General features: G+C 38.1%; 1 protein-coding gene and 1 long non-coding RNA gene across 2 annotated transcripts; one reads left to right on the forward strand and one right to left on the reverse strand.

Moving 5' to 3' along the window:
• Positions 1 to 1,453: 1,453 nt before the first annotated feature.
• On the reverse strand, positions 1,454 to 5,770 carry LOC131245913 (uncharacterized). The gene is made up of 11 exons (XR_009171037.1): positions 5,112 to 5,770; positions 4,891 to 5,031; positions 4,222 to 4,799; positions 3,661 to 4,124; positions 3,494 to 3,575; positions 3,314 to 3,406; positions 2,964 to 3,219; positions 2,776 to 2,873; positions 2,626 to 2,698; positions 2,465 to 2,550; positions 1,454 to 1,859 (listed from the first exon to the last, which is right to left on the reverse strand). It is a non-coding gene; the product is annotated as an uncharacterized LOC131245913 (long non-coding RNA).
• A 6,343-nt stretch (positions 5,771 to 12,113) lies between these two features.
• LOC131247017 (glutaredoxin-like) lies at positions 12,114 to 13,646 on the forward strand. Its single transcript, XM_058247461.1, has 4 exons — positions 12,114 to 12,175; positions 12,282 to 12,370; positions 13,250 to 13,348; positions 13,444 to 13,646. The coding sequence occupies exons 1-4, from the start codon at positions 12,114 to 12,116 to the stop codon at positions 13,521 to 13,523; spliced, it is 330 nt and encodes a 109-aa protein (XP_058103444.1). The 3' UTR covers positions 13,524 to 13,646.
• The last annotated feature ends 971 nt before the right edge of the window (positions 13,647 to 14,617 follow it).

The raw sequence follows: 14,617 nt of genomic DNA on the forward strand, positions 1-14,617 counted from the left end.
TCACTATACAAAGTGAAACCTGTCACTTTTTACTGCAACCTCGTCAATTCATCTAGTGGAACCAGTTCACTTTGTCCGGCAACCCGTCACTTTTTTCAACAATCCAATGGTTGGATTGGATTGCAACCTCGTCACTTTGTCTAGTGAACCCCGTCACTTTGCACTGCAACCTCGTCACTTTGTTTAGTGAACCCCATCACTTTGCACTGCAACCTCGTCACTTTCTCTAGTGAACCTCGTCACTTTGTATAGTGAACCCTCCAATGGTTGGATTGGATTGCAACCTCGTCACTATGTCTAGTGAACCCCGTCACTTTGCACTGCAACCTCGTCACTGTGCCTAGTGAACCCGTTCACTTTGCACTGCAACGTCGTCACTTTGTCTAGTGAACCTGTTCACTTTGCACTGCAACGTCGTCACTTTGTCTAGTGAACCCCGTCACTTTGCACTACAAACTAGTCACTGTGTCTAATGAACCCCATCACTTTGCACTGCAACCTTGTCACTTTGTCTAGTAAACCCCGTCACTTTACCCTACAACATCGTCACTTTGTCTAGTGAACCCCGTCACTTTGCACTACAACAACCTCGTCACTGTGTCTAGTGAACTCTGTCACTTTGCACTGCAACCTCGTCAATGAGTCTAATGAACCCCGTCACTGTGTCATTGTGGGTTGAACAAATTAGTTTAATTTAGTTAACCTATGTCACGTATCCAATTAATTTCCAAGTGCCTGAGTATCAAGCGTCATATTGCCAGAGTATTATATAACTCCAAATTAAACTGGTTTGCTTTCTGTCTTAAGGCTAAAAATATTAAAAATCCACCAGTATCCACCAATGGGATTGAACTCACCTGGCGACATGTGGAGGGACTTGGCTGCACATGCATTTTGGGGCATCCATGCGGGTTGTAGCGGATTTTCAGTACAGATGGTGAGTCCCACTCTCGCATTGTGGTGCGGCCATTATTTATTGGACATGCCTGATTTTTTTAGCGAGAGCATCTATCTATGGTGGGGCCTGGAAGATGAACGGCTTGGAACTTAATCCAACACGTGTGCCGCTTAGGCAAGTGTGGAATGTGATTCAAGTTGGAATATCTGACCTAAGACTTGGTTGGACAATCCTAACCGTGAACGAATCTTTCCTACTAAATATGGACTCTGATGTTTGTCTTTTATACCGTAGTTTCGAAAGGTTACAAGCGTCCAAATAGCAAGGAATTTGTAATCTAGCTAATGAGCTCTTGGGGTAATGGATGAGTGCATTAATATGCATGGATGCTTTTCTCAACAAAAAGCAGGAAACGTGTTTTAAAACCTGGAAATTGTTCATATGCCATATAACAAACTCAAATTAAACCATACAAGTCGTAGGCCCTGATTCAAATGGCTTTTCAACCATACAAGTCGTAGCTAGGATAATCATTGCCATCGCTGATGTATGAATCCTGTGCACAGTTCTGCAGTTATAATATGAGCCTGAATTATCCAAAGTTGATATTTCAAGCCTGCCTGGTAGATAACTAATTAATATAAGTGGGTCTGACCTTACAAACCAAATTTGTTTATTTTAATCCCACACAAAATATTTAACAGGCCACCACACAAAAAAGAAAAAAGAAAAAAATAGAAGCCTGTATTGATAGGATGATCCAATCCATAACTTGGATGCTCCAATTGAACAATCTAAACTGTTACTTTTAACAGGCTACCATGCAACAATTGCATTTATTGGACCTTTAAAAAAATAAGAAAATAAAAAAACTCCTGAGAAGATCATCCCCGACCACATATGAGCAGAAAGAGCTCCATATAGCCGTTATACTCTTGCGAATTGTCATCAACCGACAAGCCTGTCAAAAGAAAAAAAAAATTTGAAAGAAATGAAAGAACTTAGAAACATGCTTCTTATGAAATGATTTATTTTGCACATGATTTTCTTCCTGCTTATGAAATGATTTATATTGCACATGATTTTCTTCCTGCTTAAAAATGATCATCAACCCTAATTCAAGATACAAAATTGAAGATTAAGATGATCTAATCCTAATGCACTCAATCAATGAAAGCAATAGTTTTCTAACATCCACCTAGCAGGACCTACCATGGGAAAAATAAAAATTCTTAAGGAGCCCTATGTATGCCTATAACTTTTCTAAAATATAAGTTCCAAGTAACTTTGTGCAGTAGATGGTGCTTAGGAGAGGAAAATTACCTAGGACTCTCTCAAGCTATAACTTTCTTACACTTGAAAGTTGCAAAAAAATTACAAGTACTGTGGGTATTTTTTCACTGATGAAGGAGAATTTTGGCCTGGATTCCATACACAACAAGACCCATCATGAATTCAATCAGAGCATATTTACATCCCGCAACAACTATGATAATAATAAAAAATAAAATCAAAGCACATACCTTCCATTAAAAAGATTTTCATGATTGTAAGTATGTTTCATACCTTTACATTTCACATTACTGTAGTGTAATCATTTTGCCCAGCATCAGTTGTGCAACCAACTTTTTTCGTTCAAAATTCATCAGCCCCTGATGATGAAAGTAGATTGTAAGTATGTTTCATAAATTTTGTATAAGAAAAAGGAAAAAAAAAGGAAAATTTACTGAGTTGAAATCAAATATATCTCCTCGGGAAAGACATTCCATAAATTTCATTAAGTAGACACCACAGTCAAACCTGTTAATATCATACAGAGATAGGTAAATATTATTAAATAAGAGTAAATTCACATTTTTAAATGGGAAATGACTTACGAATTTGGTTGCTGGGGGCATTCTTGGTCTATAGAGACAGTAAATCCATCACATTCTATTTCACAAGTTTTTAATAAATGGATCTCCAAATGTGAAACCTACATTTATAATGAAGAAGTATTAAGTACTTTCACAATCACAATTTTTTAAGTTGAATGTTCTTCCATTGAAAAAATTAATATACATACCATCGTATTGATGTAGGTTGATGTTTGGTGACCTTTGAGAGAGTTGTAAATTGAAAATATTTTTCTCTTTAAGTCAATGACAAGCAAGTACCAATGGAACATTTCATTCAGTGGGATCATAATTTTTTTCTTTATTCTTTAGCTCGTAAGGAATCTTCCTTATAATACATTCAATTTTTTCATCACTACCATCATAATATATATCTTCAATTTTCCTGTCTCCTTTCGCTATAATTCTCGTTGTACACACATATTTCTGCAATGGTTCAATTTAAATTAAATTAACATCATTTAAACACAAATTACTTATACATGATAATTTTGATACACATATAAATGATGAAGCTTACATAAAACCATGCGTTGAAGAAGTGACATTTTAACAAATCATGCCCACCACTATTTTCTCAAATAGCCATCAATTCGGTATACTTGGATATAACCTGCATCAAATTTAACATATTAATCAATTAAGTCATATCCATGAATGATGGATCATACCTCCTCGTAATATAACATTTAATTTATACCTCATCATCTACCCATTTCATTGGATTCAATAAAGACTCTAAGGATCTCCTTTCGACACGAAGTGGGCCAAATGTTTCATCCCTAAGGACATATATTATCGTATTATTACAAAAAGATTAAAAAAATAAGTGGGTGGAATTAAAATTAAATACTTAAAGCATCTTACTTGATTTTATTCTGAGATTTAAGAGTCATAATTGCATTCACCTCTTCTTGGGATAACATATACTCATCACTCTTTTCCATACGTGATTGGATTCCAAGAGTTTCACATATACTTTTACCTTTAGTTTTACATTCAGTGTATAGAGATTGTAAGACTTTTGAAGGAATCCTCTTCCTACCCTGCTCTTTGACACGCTTCACTAAAAAGTTTTGATTTGTAACAAAAGTCTCTTTTATCTTCGTATTCGCATGAAAGGGAGTAGAAACTTATGGTATGTTAGAATTTTCTTGCATGTCCTTAATTATCTCACATGATGTAGCTTCCCAATCGCGGTTTCTCTTTAACTCTTTCACTTCATTAGACAACCGTTGTATGATTATTTCTTTATCAAGTATCTTATCTCTTAACTCTTTATTTTCCATCAGTAATTCTATGTACTCACTATTGTCTTCATTTTTCTTATTCTATATGAAAAAAATATAATATCTTATTTAGATTAAAGCATTCCTAATTATTATGGATGAAAAATAAATACATATGAAAAAAGTTTATTATGATTACTTGTATCATTAAATTCTCTATAATGTTCAAAAATTTAAGTTCAAATTGTTTGCACATTTCGTTGACTGCACTTGATATCTCCTGTATAAAAATCACAAGAATCAATGAAATGGAATTAGCATTCTAACGCATTGTGATCTATAAAATATACACAAATTTTAAATAATTGTTGTATTCAGAATAATTACATTTTTGTCTTTAATTTGTAAAAATATAAGCTCCAAATGACTACATGTTTCTTGGGTGATATTTGATGCCTATATGCAAATCACAATAAAGATAATAAGAAATTAGTATCACATGATAACATGATTAAAAAAATATACGCATATATAAAATATTTGTTAAGTGGGGAACAGTTACAATTTTCTCTAACATGTTGACCAATTTAGATTCCAAATGATGGCACATTTCTTCTGCAGTGTTTGATGTATCCTGTATGCCAATTAAAAATACAAATATTTTTTAATGTGTGATCACTATTGATTGCATATCAAGTACAAAAAAGAAACGCGAATCACTTATAGGAGGAGATAGTAGATTTCTCTCTCATACGTAAGCTTTATTTCTTCAATAACCTGATGGATATAAATATATAAATGTATATACTTTATTTGAATAAATTAAATATTAATTTTAAAATCTTAATTAAGTTATATAAGTGATTACCTGAGTGTAGATGAGATTATCAATATATTTCCTATGTGTGTCAGCATGTTGGTAACCACCTTCTACCCATCTCAATAAACGTGGATATACCATTTTTGTTGTTAACATTGCCTGATGAATGATGTGCTCTTGTAACCATGGCTATGCATAAAATAAATTCATATGAGAAATACATATGAGAAAGAAAAGAAAAAAATTGATAGAAGTATTTGTTTACTTACTTCTAGCATTATGACACATCCATTCACATAGCTCTTCTTCTCCTCCACACATTTAGAAATACTTTTAACCAAGAACTCATAAACAGCAGTAACTCAATCATAACTATTTAATTTTTCCAGCTTATTCATATAGTGCAACAAGAATTTTGGTGTGGCATGATTTGAAGTTGGAAATAAAATTGTATTAAATATATACAAAATAAAGAGTTTAGTAAAGTCAGCTAAACATTCATCTAAGTTTCTTCCATCCACATCTTAATAGTCTCCTCAATCAAATTCCTCAATATAAGAGCATTTGAAAAATATTTGTTTTTAAAATTTTCATCGCAAACATCTAGTTTCTTCTTCATATCTAAAGACTCTCCATTCATACTCAACCTCAATATCAAAGCAATGTCTTGGGATTTAATAAATAGCATATTTCCTCCAATGATGAAACTTTTAGTTTCGTTATCCCATCTACGTATAATAGTATTTAAAAATGTGCGTTGAACTACTAACCTTGGAAAACGCAAAAATTCCTTAAAAGGAGTGGTTGAAATTATTTTTTTATGTTCATCTTTTAAATTAATTTCATTGATAAAATCAAAAAATTTTGATGGGGTACATCTGGTGTTGTAATCATAGTTTTTTGATTGAACTGACTCATCCTGCAATCAGGAAAATTAATAATGATTAAGGCTATACATAACTTTTGTATCTCAACATAAGGAGAGGTTACTCACCATGTTAAGCATAATATGCTTTTGAAGAACCTGTCAAATGAAAGGGATAGACACCTGCTTAAGGACAAAAGATTGCTGGTCAAAAAAATATTTCTTTACAAAGAGAAGATGCCCTATATAGTGAAGATTATTTATCAGTCTAATTTTGTGCAGAATATCATGAATTGGTGCAACCAGGCGCAACCTTGATTAAAAATCTAGAAACAGCATGTAGCTTATGCTACACGCTATGTAACTTATGCGTCAGGCTTCAAAGGGGTGAATGCTACACTACACACAATTAGTTATTTAAAACACTGATCAGGATTTTAGCCTTTGAATTGGAACATATATCAATGGGCCAAACCGATTAATGATAAATCTCACTTTGTATGGTGAAAAGACAACAAATAAAAGCTCTAAATGGGATATTTCAACCCTATCAAATAATCACTTTTTGTATTTGGAAAAAGCTCAAACCCAACCGCTAGTCTCAACGTGTCACGCCCCAAACTCGGAAACCGGGCTCACAAAATTTCCGATCGCCGATTCCCGACAACTCCGTAGAACCCCATTCTCGCTCCCGGCACCCATCACCACGTTCCGATCCTGGGATGCTACAAGGAGGATTTTCAACATCGCTTTGATTCGTAATAAGCATAACCAAAGGCAAACCACAAACAAAACCAAAAACTCCATCGCATTTCCACTATAATAAAAACTTTACAAGTACAATGAGCATAAGGGAAATACAATGATGATAGACCAAAAATTCTAAAAAGATCAGCTATGCGCCCAAGCCTCAGCGCTGCTGCGATCCAACGTACTCATAAACAGCAGTAGCCCAATCATAACTATTCAACTTTTTCAGGTTATTCACATAGTGCAACAAGAATTTTGGTGTAACATGATTTGAAGTTGGAAATAAAATTGTATTAAATATATACAAAATAAAGAGTTTAGTAAAGTCAGTTAAACATTCATCTAAGTTTCCTCCATCCACCTCTTAATATTCTCCTCAATCAAATTCCTCAATATAAGAGCATTTGGAAAATATTTGTTTTTAAAATTTTCATCGCAAACATCTAGTTTCTTCTTCATATCTAAAGACTCTCCATTCATACTCAACCTCAATATCAAAGCAATGTTTTGGGATTTAATAAATAGCATATTTCCTCCAATGATGAAACTTTTAGTTTCGTTATCCCATTTACGTATAATAGTATTTAAAAATGTGCGTTGAACTGCTAACCTTGGAAAACGCAAAAATTCCTTAAAAGGAGTGGTTGAAATTGCTTTTTTATGTTCATCTTTTAAATTAATTTGATTGATAAAATCAAAAAATTTTGATGGGGTACATCTGGTGTTGTAATCATAGTTTTTTGATTGAACTGACTCATCCTGCAATCATGAAAATTAATAACGATTAAGGCTATACATAACTTTTGTATCTCATTTTAAAATTTTATTTGAAAAAATTAAGAAACATAAGGAGAGGTTACTCACCATGTTAAGCATAATATGCTTTTGAAGAACCTGTCAAATGAAAGGGATAGACACCTGCTTAAGGACAAAAGATTGCTGGTCAAAAAAATATTTCTTTACAAAGAGAAGATGCCCTATATAATGAAGATTATTTATCAGTCTAATTTTGTGCAGAATATCATGAATTGGTGCAACCAGGCGCAACCTTGATTAAAAATCTAGAAACAGCATGTAGCTTATGCTACACGCTATGTAACTTATGCGTCAGGCTTCAAAGGGGTGAATGCTACACTACACACAATTAGCTATTTAAAACACTGATCAGGATTTTAGCCTTTGAATTGGAACATATATCAATGGTCCAAACCGATTAATGATAAATCTCACTTTGTATGGTGAAAAGACGACAAATAAAAGCTCTAAATGGGATATTTCAACCCTATCAAATAATCAGTTTTTGTATTTGGAAAAAGCTCAAACCCAACCGCTAGTCTCAACGTGTCACGCCCCAAACTCGGAAACCGGGCTCACAAAATTTCCGATCGCCGAATCTGGCACCGACAGCCTCCGTAGAACCCCATTCTCGGCTCCCAGGGCCCATTTGCCAGGTTCCGATCCTGGGATGCTACAAGGAGGATTTTCAACATCAGTTTGATTCGTAATAAGCATAACCAAAGGCATAACCCACAAACAACAACCAAAAACTCCATCGCATTTCCACTATAATAAAAAACTTTACAAGTACAATGAGCATAAGGGAAATACAATGATGATAGACCAAAAATTCTAAAAAGATCAGCTATGCGCCCAAGCCTCAGCGCTGCTGCGATCCAACGTCACCTGCACGCAACGGTCGTGCATAAGCTTATAGAAAGCTTAGAGGGTGGTGAAAGTGTATGCTCAAGGTGGTAATGTAGCTATGCAGTATCAGAGTAATGCGGAATATGCTGATGAATGCCAAGAATACCATTAGCCGTACCAAGGCCATGCGGTGCAAAGAATGATGTCGGCCATACCAAGGCCATGCAATGCGAAATGCAACTCAAGCATACAAATCCTCATCTAAATCCACATATCAATATAGCTAAAATCTGAAATATCACCGGGGTCTAGTACACTCCAAGCCAGATTGCCGCCCCATCGCGCGCAATAAGGTGAGTGGAAAAGACCTCACTATCCGCCTGCCAAAATCGGGCTCGGCTCGTCAATAGCGGACCCATTCCTCGAGCTGGTCAGACTCAGCCTAGCATTGCCCCCTACTCTCGGGCGGGTAAGGCCACACCCCCTTCCAACCGACCACGACACAGTGGAAAGCGCAACCGTCTGGTAATCGGCACTCAGCGCTCATGCACCCACTCGGTCTAGACGTTGGAGCAACCTCCTGGTACCATAAGGGTTTAGGGACTTTCACCCAGGGATATCTATCGCACCCCATGTAGAACAGTATTTCCGGTATCCAATCCTGCCAACCACGATACGTCTGTGGAGGCTACGGCCCTGATGTCGCTAGGGCGTACAGCAACCATATCACACAATGCGAATGCATGAATCACACTATCTAGTCATGCAGCAATCCTGCGCGTATCGTGCGCTCATGTAGGGCAACACCCCCTGTACGGGAGCCCCTAAACCATCTGCCCGAAGGCCTATGCTATGATCAGTCATTTCTCATATCAAGCATACGTATGATGCATATGATTATGAATCATGGAATTAAACATGTTGTATGGGATGGATGATAATCATAACAAAGATGGGCCTAGACGGCCTACACATTAGACGTACGAGCCTAACAATGGGCCCTAGGGAAAGTCATAATGCGGACATTTAACCACACTACACTTGCAATGTGGACGTCAAACCAACATTGCTCCCAAGGCACGACTGCCACAATTATCATTACATAAATCATATTGGGATTACACATTGCAATGGACCTTAGGTATATCCCATTGGGCCTTCAATATATCAAATGGGCTGTATCATATGGGCCTCATATTCATCAAGTGGGCCACATCAATGGGCCGCACCAATGGGCCTTATGTGCATTGCAATGGGCCATAACCCGTGGGCCTTAGAATGCATTAGATGGGCCTAATCTCATGGGCCTTATGTGTATCGAATGGGCCACACCAATGGGGCCCCAAATGCACATCAAGTGGGCCTCAACCCATAGGCCCCAATACGTCTTAACGGGCCTTAACCCATGGGCCCCTAACACATCAAATGGGCCTTACATATAAATCAAAGTGGGCCTCTATCATGGGCCAAAAATAACTGAGATGGGCCTTATTTATATATATATATATATATATATATATATATATATATATATCAAAGTGGGCCTCAACCATGGATAAATTGTATATAAAACAATATATATATATATAACATATAATATTATATATAATATAATACTATATATGTATGTATATGTATATATATATATATATATAACATATAATATTATATGTAATATAATATTATATATATAAATATATATACACACACCAACACACACGCGCCCACACACACGCACACGCACGCACCCACCCACACACGCACGCACACACATCACAGTGGGCTCCACATATCACAGTGGGCTCCACGTCCACTGTCCAGGCGGACGGTGAAACACATACATCATTGTGGACTCCATGTGGGGCCCACCATAATGTTTATATTCCATCCAAACCATTGATAAGGTCAAGCAGACCTAGATGAAGGGTGACAACAAATTTCACCTTGATCCAAGACTTCTGTGGACCCAAAAAGGGTTTCAAAGGTAAATGTTCAATCCCACTGTTTCATACGGTGTGGGCCACCTGAGTCTTGGATCAGGCTGATTTTTGGGGTGGGCCCACTTCAGAGAGTGGCCCACCCGATGAACGAGTTGGATGATGGAAAAACATCAAGGTGGGACCCACGGCTGGAGCCGTGGGTGGCTGCCCGTAGCCCGTCCGCCCGGACGCTGGGCGCAGGCAGCGCCTGCTGCCGTCCCTGACACAGCAGCGTTGCTGCTGTGTTACCTATTTATTTTTTTTGATTTTTGAGTTTTTTTGATGGATTTTGCAGGTGGGGTCCACATCTTGCAAATCTACTCCGTCCAATGGCTCTCCATGCCTCACGACAGTCAAAACAAGCCCAATATTGGGCCTGTTTCAGTGTATAGAAGTGATAGAGGATGTTTCAATGGTATGCCCACTGTTTGCCATGTTATGGCCCGCCTGGAAGTCTGATTGGTCTCATCTTCTGGCTCAACGCCTAAAACCATCTTGGGAAAGGAATGAACGGCATGGATTTAATACATACATCAAGGTGGGGCCTACATGAGTGGGCCACCCAAAGCCTTGAACCAAGCTAGCATTTGTGTTTTCCCAAATAAACGTCCAGCGTCCAGGGACGCTGGACGGTCTGCCATACAAGGTGGGCCTGCTCAGGTGGGCCACCACTGATGAATGGTGTGGTACTACACATATAAGGTGGGCCCCACTTATAGATAAACAAAATACATGCTTCATGGTGGGGTCCATTCAAGTGGGCCACACGACCTCAATATCACCACAAAATAAAATAAAAATAAAAGAGAGAGAGATAGAGAGTGAGACCCGCGTGATGGAGGGACCCCGGCACTATGGGCCCTCCCTTGCACTAAATCATACATCAAGTGGGTCCCATTACATATGGGTTCATGAAATCAAAATCCAACGGTGGAGATCCATTCTCCACTAAAATAGACGGTCTAGATGACCCTAAGCATGCAAGGAAATAAACATCATGATGGGGTCCATGGAGAATGGCCCCATCATGGAACGATCATGATGATCCAAGTGGGTCATCGGCCACATCTTAGGGTCCAAAGTGAGATCCAAACCATTGATCGGTTGGCCTCACTTGGCCCATCTTTAAAATATCAAAATCTACCCTATCAAGGCACCCACCACTTGATCTTCTTGCTCCCTTGGCTTCCTTAGCTCCTTGTGCTTCTCTTTGATGGAGGAAGATGAAAAATGGATGGTTGAGATGAGAGATCAAGGGGTAGGAACGGTGAGCCTCACAAATAAAATTTTCTCACCATGGGAGGACTCATACGTATGGATTTTTTTTGCTTAAGGGAGAGTTGAAATGAGAGAGAGAGACTTGTAAGGGAGAGAGAGAGAGAGAATGATGGGTGATGGAGTGATGGATGGGAGAGAGGGATAGGTGTAAGAGCTCTTTTTGACTTTTTTGGCAAAATGTGTAAGAGGAGTTATGGGTTGTAAGAAACTTTTTGACTTTTGGGGCTTGCTTGGGAAAGGGTGAAAGTTGATGTGTACTTGACATGATGGGATTGATGGGATTGATTGATTGATGTGACAACTTGAAGAGATTCTCTCGGGATTCGCACGCGCAACATTTCCTCGCACCGAACGCTGGCCCACAACTCCCAACCAGAGCATCGCATCAGCGCGCGAGTTGCGGCATCGGAACCGCGGCGACGACGCGGTCGCTAAGGTATAAGCCCTGAGTTGAGTCGACTCAGGTTGACGGCACAAGAATCCAGGTCACACGCAAATACCGATTAAGGGTCGAAGGTTGCCGGAATTCGACCGGGAAGACCGCGGAAGCCTATGGAACGGTACGGTCTAGGATACGGGGCTTACACAACGTGTCTTATTGTCATATGTTGTGGTGTGTTCAAGCAAACCTCTATATTGGATGTATTGATTTCTAATTCTATACTTCTCTTGCCACTCATTCATCTCAACATCCTCATTTCAGTTATGTCGTCATGTGAATATGCTGCATGCATGGATGGTTGATGCTATAAAAAATGGGGGAATATTCAGAACATTATGAACATTGCATCATCTACTTAGTCCCCCCATACATTCTGTTATCTGTGCTAAACAGATTTTATACCACTACTTCCATCAAGTTTTTAATATTTTTTATGTAACACTCGAAACTTCCTATTCTGATATTACTTTTCTGATTGCAGCAAGACCAACTGTGGATATTGCACACGGGTTAAGAAGTTGCTATCACAGTTGGGGGCGAATTACAGAGTGATTGAATTGGATGTCAAAAGTAAGTTCTTTTTCAATTCACAAGAGTAGAGACTGCAGAAGATTTTTGTGTTTTTTAGTTTATCTTTCTATTTCTTGGTCCTTGGCTAAGAACATTCATCGTAAAACAGTGCTAGCAATCCTCAAAACACCTAGAATTCCATGGCAGCTAGGCAGAATATGGCGTGCCCTGGAATTAAAGTTCTAGAACGCAACTGATAAGATTGATGTTAGGACTGGGATTGTTTCGTTTGGAACCCTGGACCCTCTATGGCCTCTTTTCCTGTTTACATTGCTGCACTTCATATGGATTTTTTTATTTATTTTTTCTCTCCTGATCATAGTCTACCATACAAATAGATTTAGTTGGGTTTTGTTGCTTCTAAATGATCTTTAACAAATGAAGATTTCAGAAGATGCAACCCCAATTAGCAGTGTATCGGATCCCTCCAAACCTAAGTAAGGTAAGTAGGAGTCATCTGTGATTTGGGGAACAAAAGGAGGAATTCTACCAAATACAAGGTGGGTTCATTCTGTGCTTGACTTTTGGAATCCATGTCCGTATTTGGTAGTGCTTCTCGGCAGGCCTACGATTTCATCCCAGTAATAGTATATGCATACAATGTCCACTCCCCTCTGTCTTGATAGTCAAGTTGTTTAGAGCAGATACGATCTGGGGCATGACTTGTGGCAATGTCTGATTCCGTAAGGTGGTGGGCCATGAAACTCTGAAAGATGAAGAAATGGAGTGATCTATCATGAATTCTATTCAAATGATGCCTCAACTGATTCCCATTTGCCCTTTTCCAACTTGAAAAATCTCTATAATCTTTACATTAGTTCTATTGCCCTTCTTTGTAAGGTGTCCATAACAAGTGTTTCTTTTCCATGCTATCAAAAGGTGATGGAGATACAGTCCAATCTACACTGGTAGAGTGGACCGGACAACGGACTGTCCCAAATTTGTTCATAAACGGAAAGCACATCAGTGGATGCAACAGTATGCCCTTGCCCCCACAATTGTCATTCTTTTTTCTTTTATCCTTTATGGTCAAATGCTGGTTTTTCTTACATGTTGGATTTGGATTGATGCAGATGTAACAGCGAAACACAATGACAGGAAGCTGGTGCCATTACTGACTGAAGCAGGTGCTATTGCCAATACCTCCTCTTAGAACACTCTAGTATGTTGGATACTATGTTTAGTATATAGCCTAATGACTGAGAAAATGTGGAAAGAGAAATAAAGGGTAGAAGTCGTAATAGTGCTTGAATGTGTTATCAAGCTGCTGCTTTTAAGTATGTGAAAGAGAAATAAGGGCAAAAGTCATAATGGTGCTTGAATGTGTTATCATCTTCTCTTTGGAAAGAGATAGCCTCTTCGAAAATAAGATTTCCACAATGAGGGTAAACAAACAAGACATACTTAGAACGTACATGTGCCATAGAAATCAATATATCATCATCAATATAAAACCATACAAAATAAAAACCGAAGAAATCTATCACCAACCACGTTACCTATCTTTATATCACATTAAACAATGCATAAGTGGAAACAACTTAAAACATAAAAAAAATACGGATTCGCCATAGGAAGAATCCTGAAAATCTCTTATTAGTCTACATGCATACAAGCAATTCAAAAACAGCATCCAATGCTCCTCATTTAAAAATCTGGTATCTGAACCATTCATTCAGTGGGTCCATTGCAGATCACAAAAAATAGCCTTGAAAAAAAAAAGGATTTTGAATGGAGGAAAAAATAAATAAAATAAATAATCGGTAAAAAATTATATAAAAAAATTAAAATACCTGTGAGGTGGGGTGGATCTTCGATGGATGAATAGACGAAATAGCAGAAATCGGCTATCGGCTGCCCGAGGGAAAATGGGCAAGAGGGATTGTGAGAGATTGGGGGAAGAGGGCCTCCGATCTTCAAAAGAAAAAACCGTTCTTTTTCTTCCGCTTTGATGAAATCCATCTGTAAAAGGAAAGAATTTGAAATTAGAAATGAGGGGAGAAGAAATCTCTGAAAAATCACCGCGAACCGAAAATGGAAAGTGTCATTCGTGGTGTCGTTGCCGTTAGGTAAGACGGCAGAGAGATTTTCTCGTGGTGTCATTGCCGTTAGGGAAGACGGCAGAGAGATTTTCTTCTTTTTTTTCCTTCTTTTTTTTTAATATGAAACAGAAACGGATTTGCTAGTCCTACGTGGCAGGTGCGGAGAGATGGACCAATGATATTGTGGGAGGCAGAGACTCTCTGC

This window comes from Magnolia sinica, chromosome 5, assembly GCF_029962835.1.
Source record: "Magnolia sinica isolate HGM2019 chromosome 5, MsV1, whole genome shotgun sequence".
NCBI lineage: Eukaryota > Viridiplantae > Streptophyta > Magnoliopsida > Magnoliales > Magnoliaceae > Magnolia > Magnolia sinica.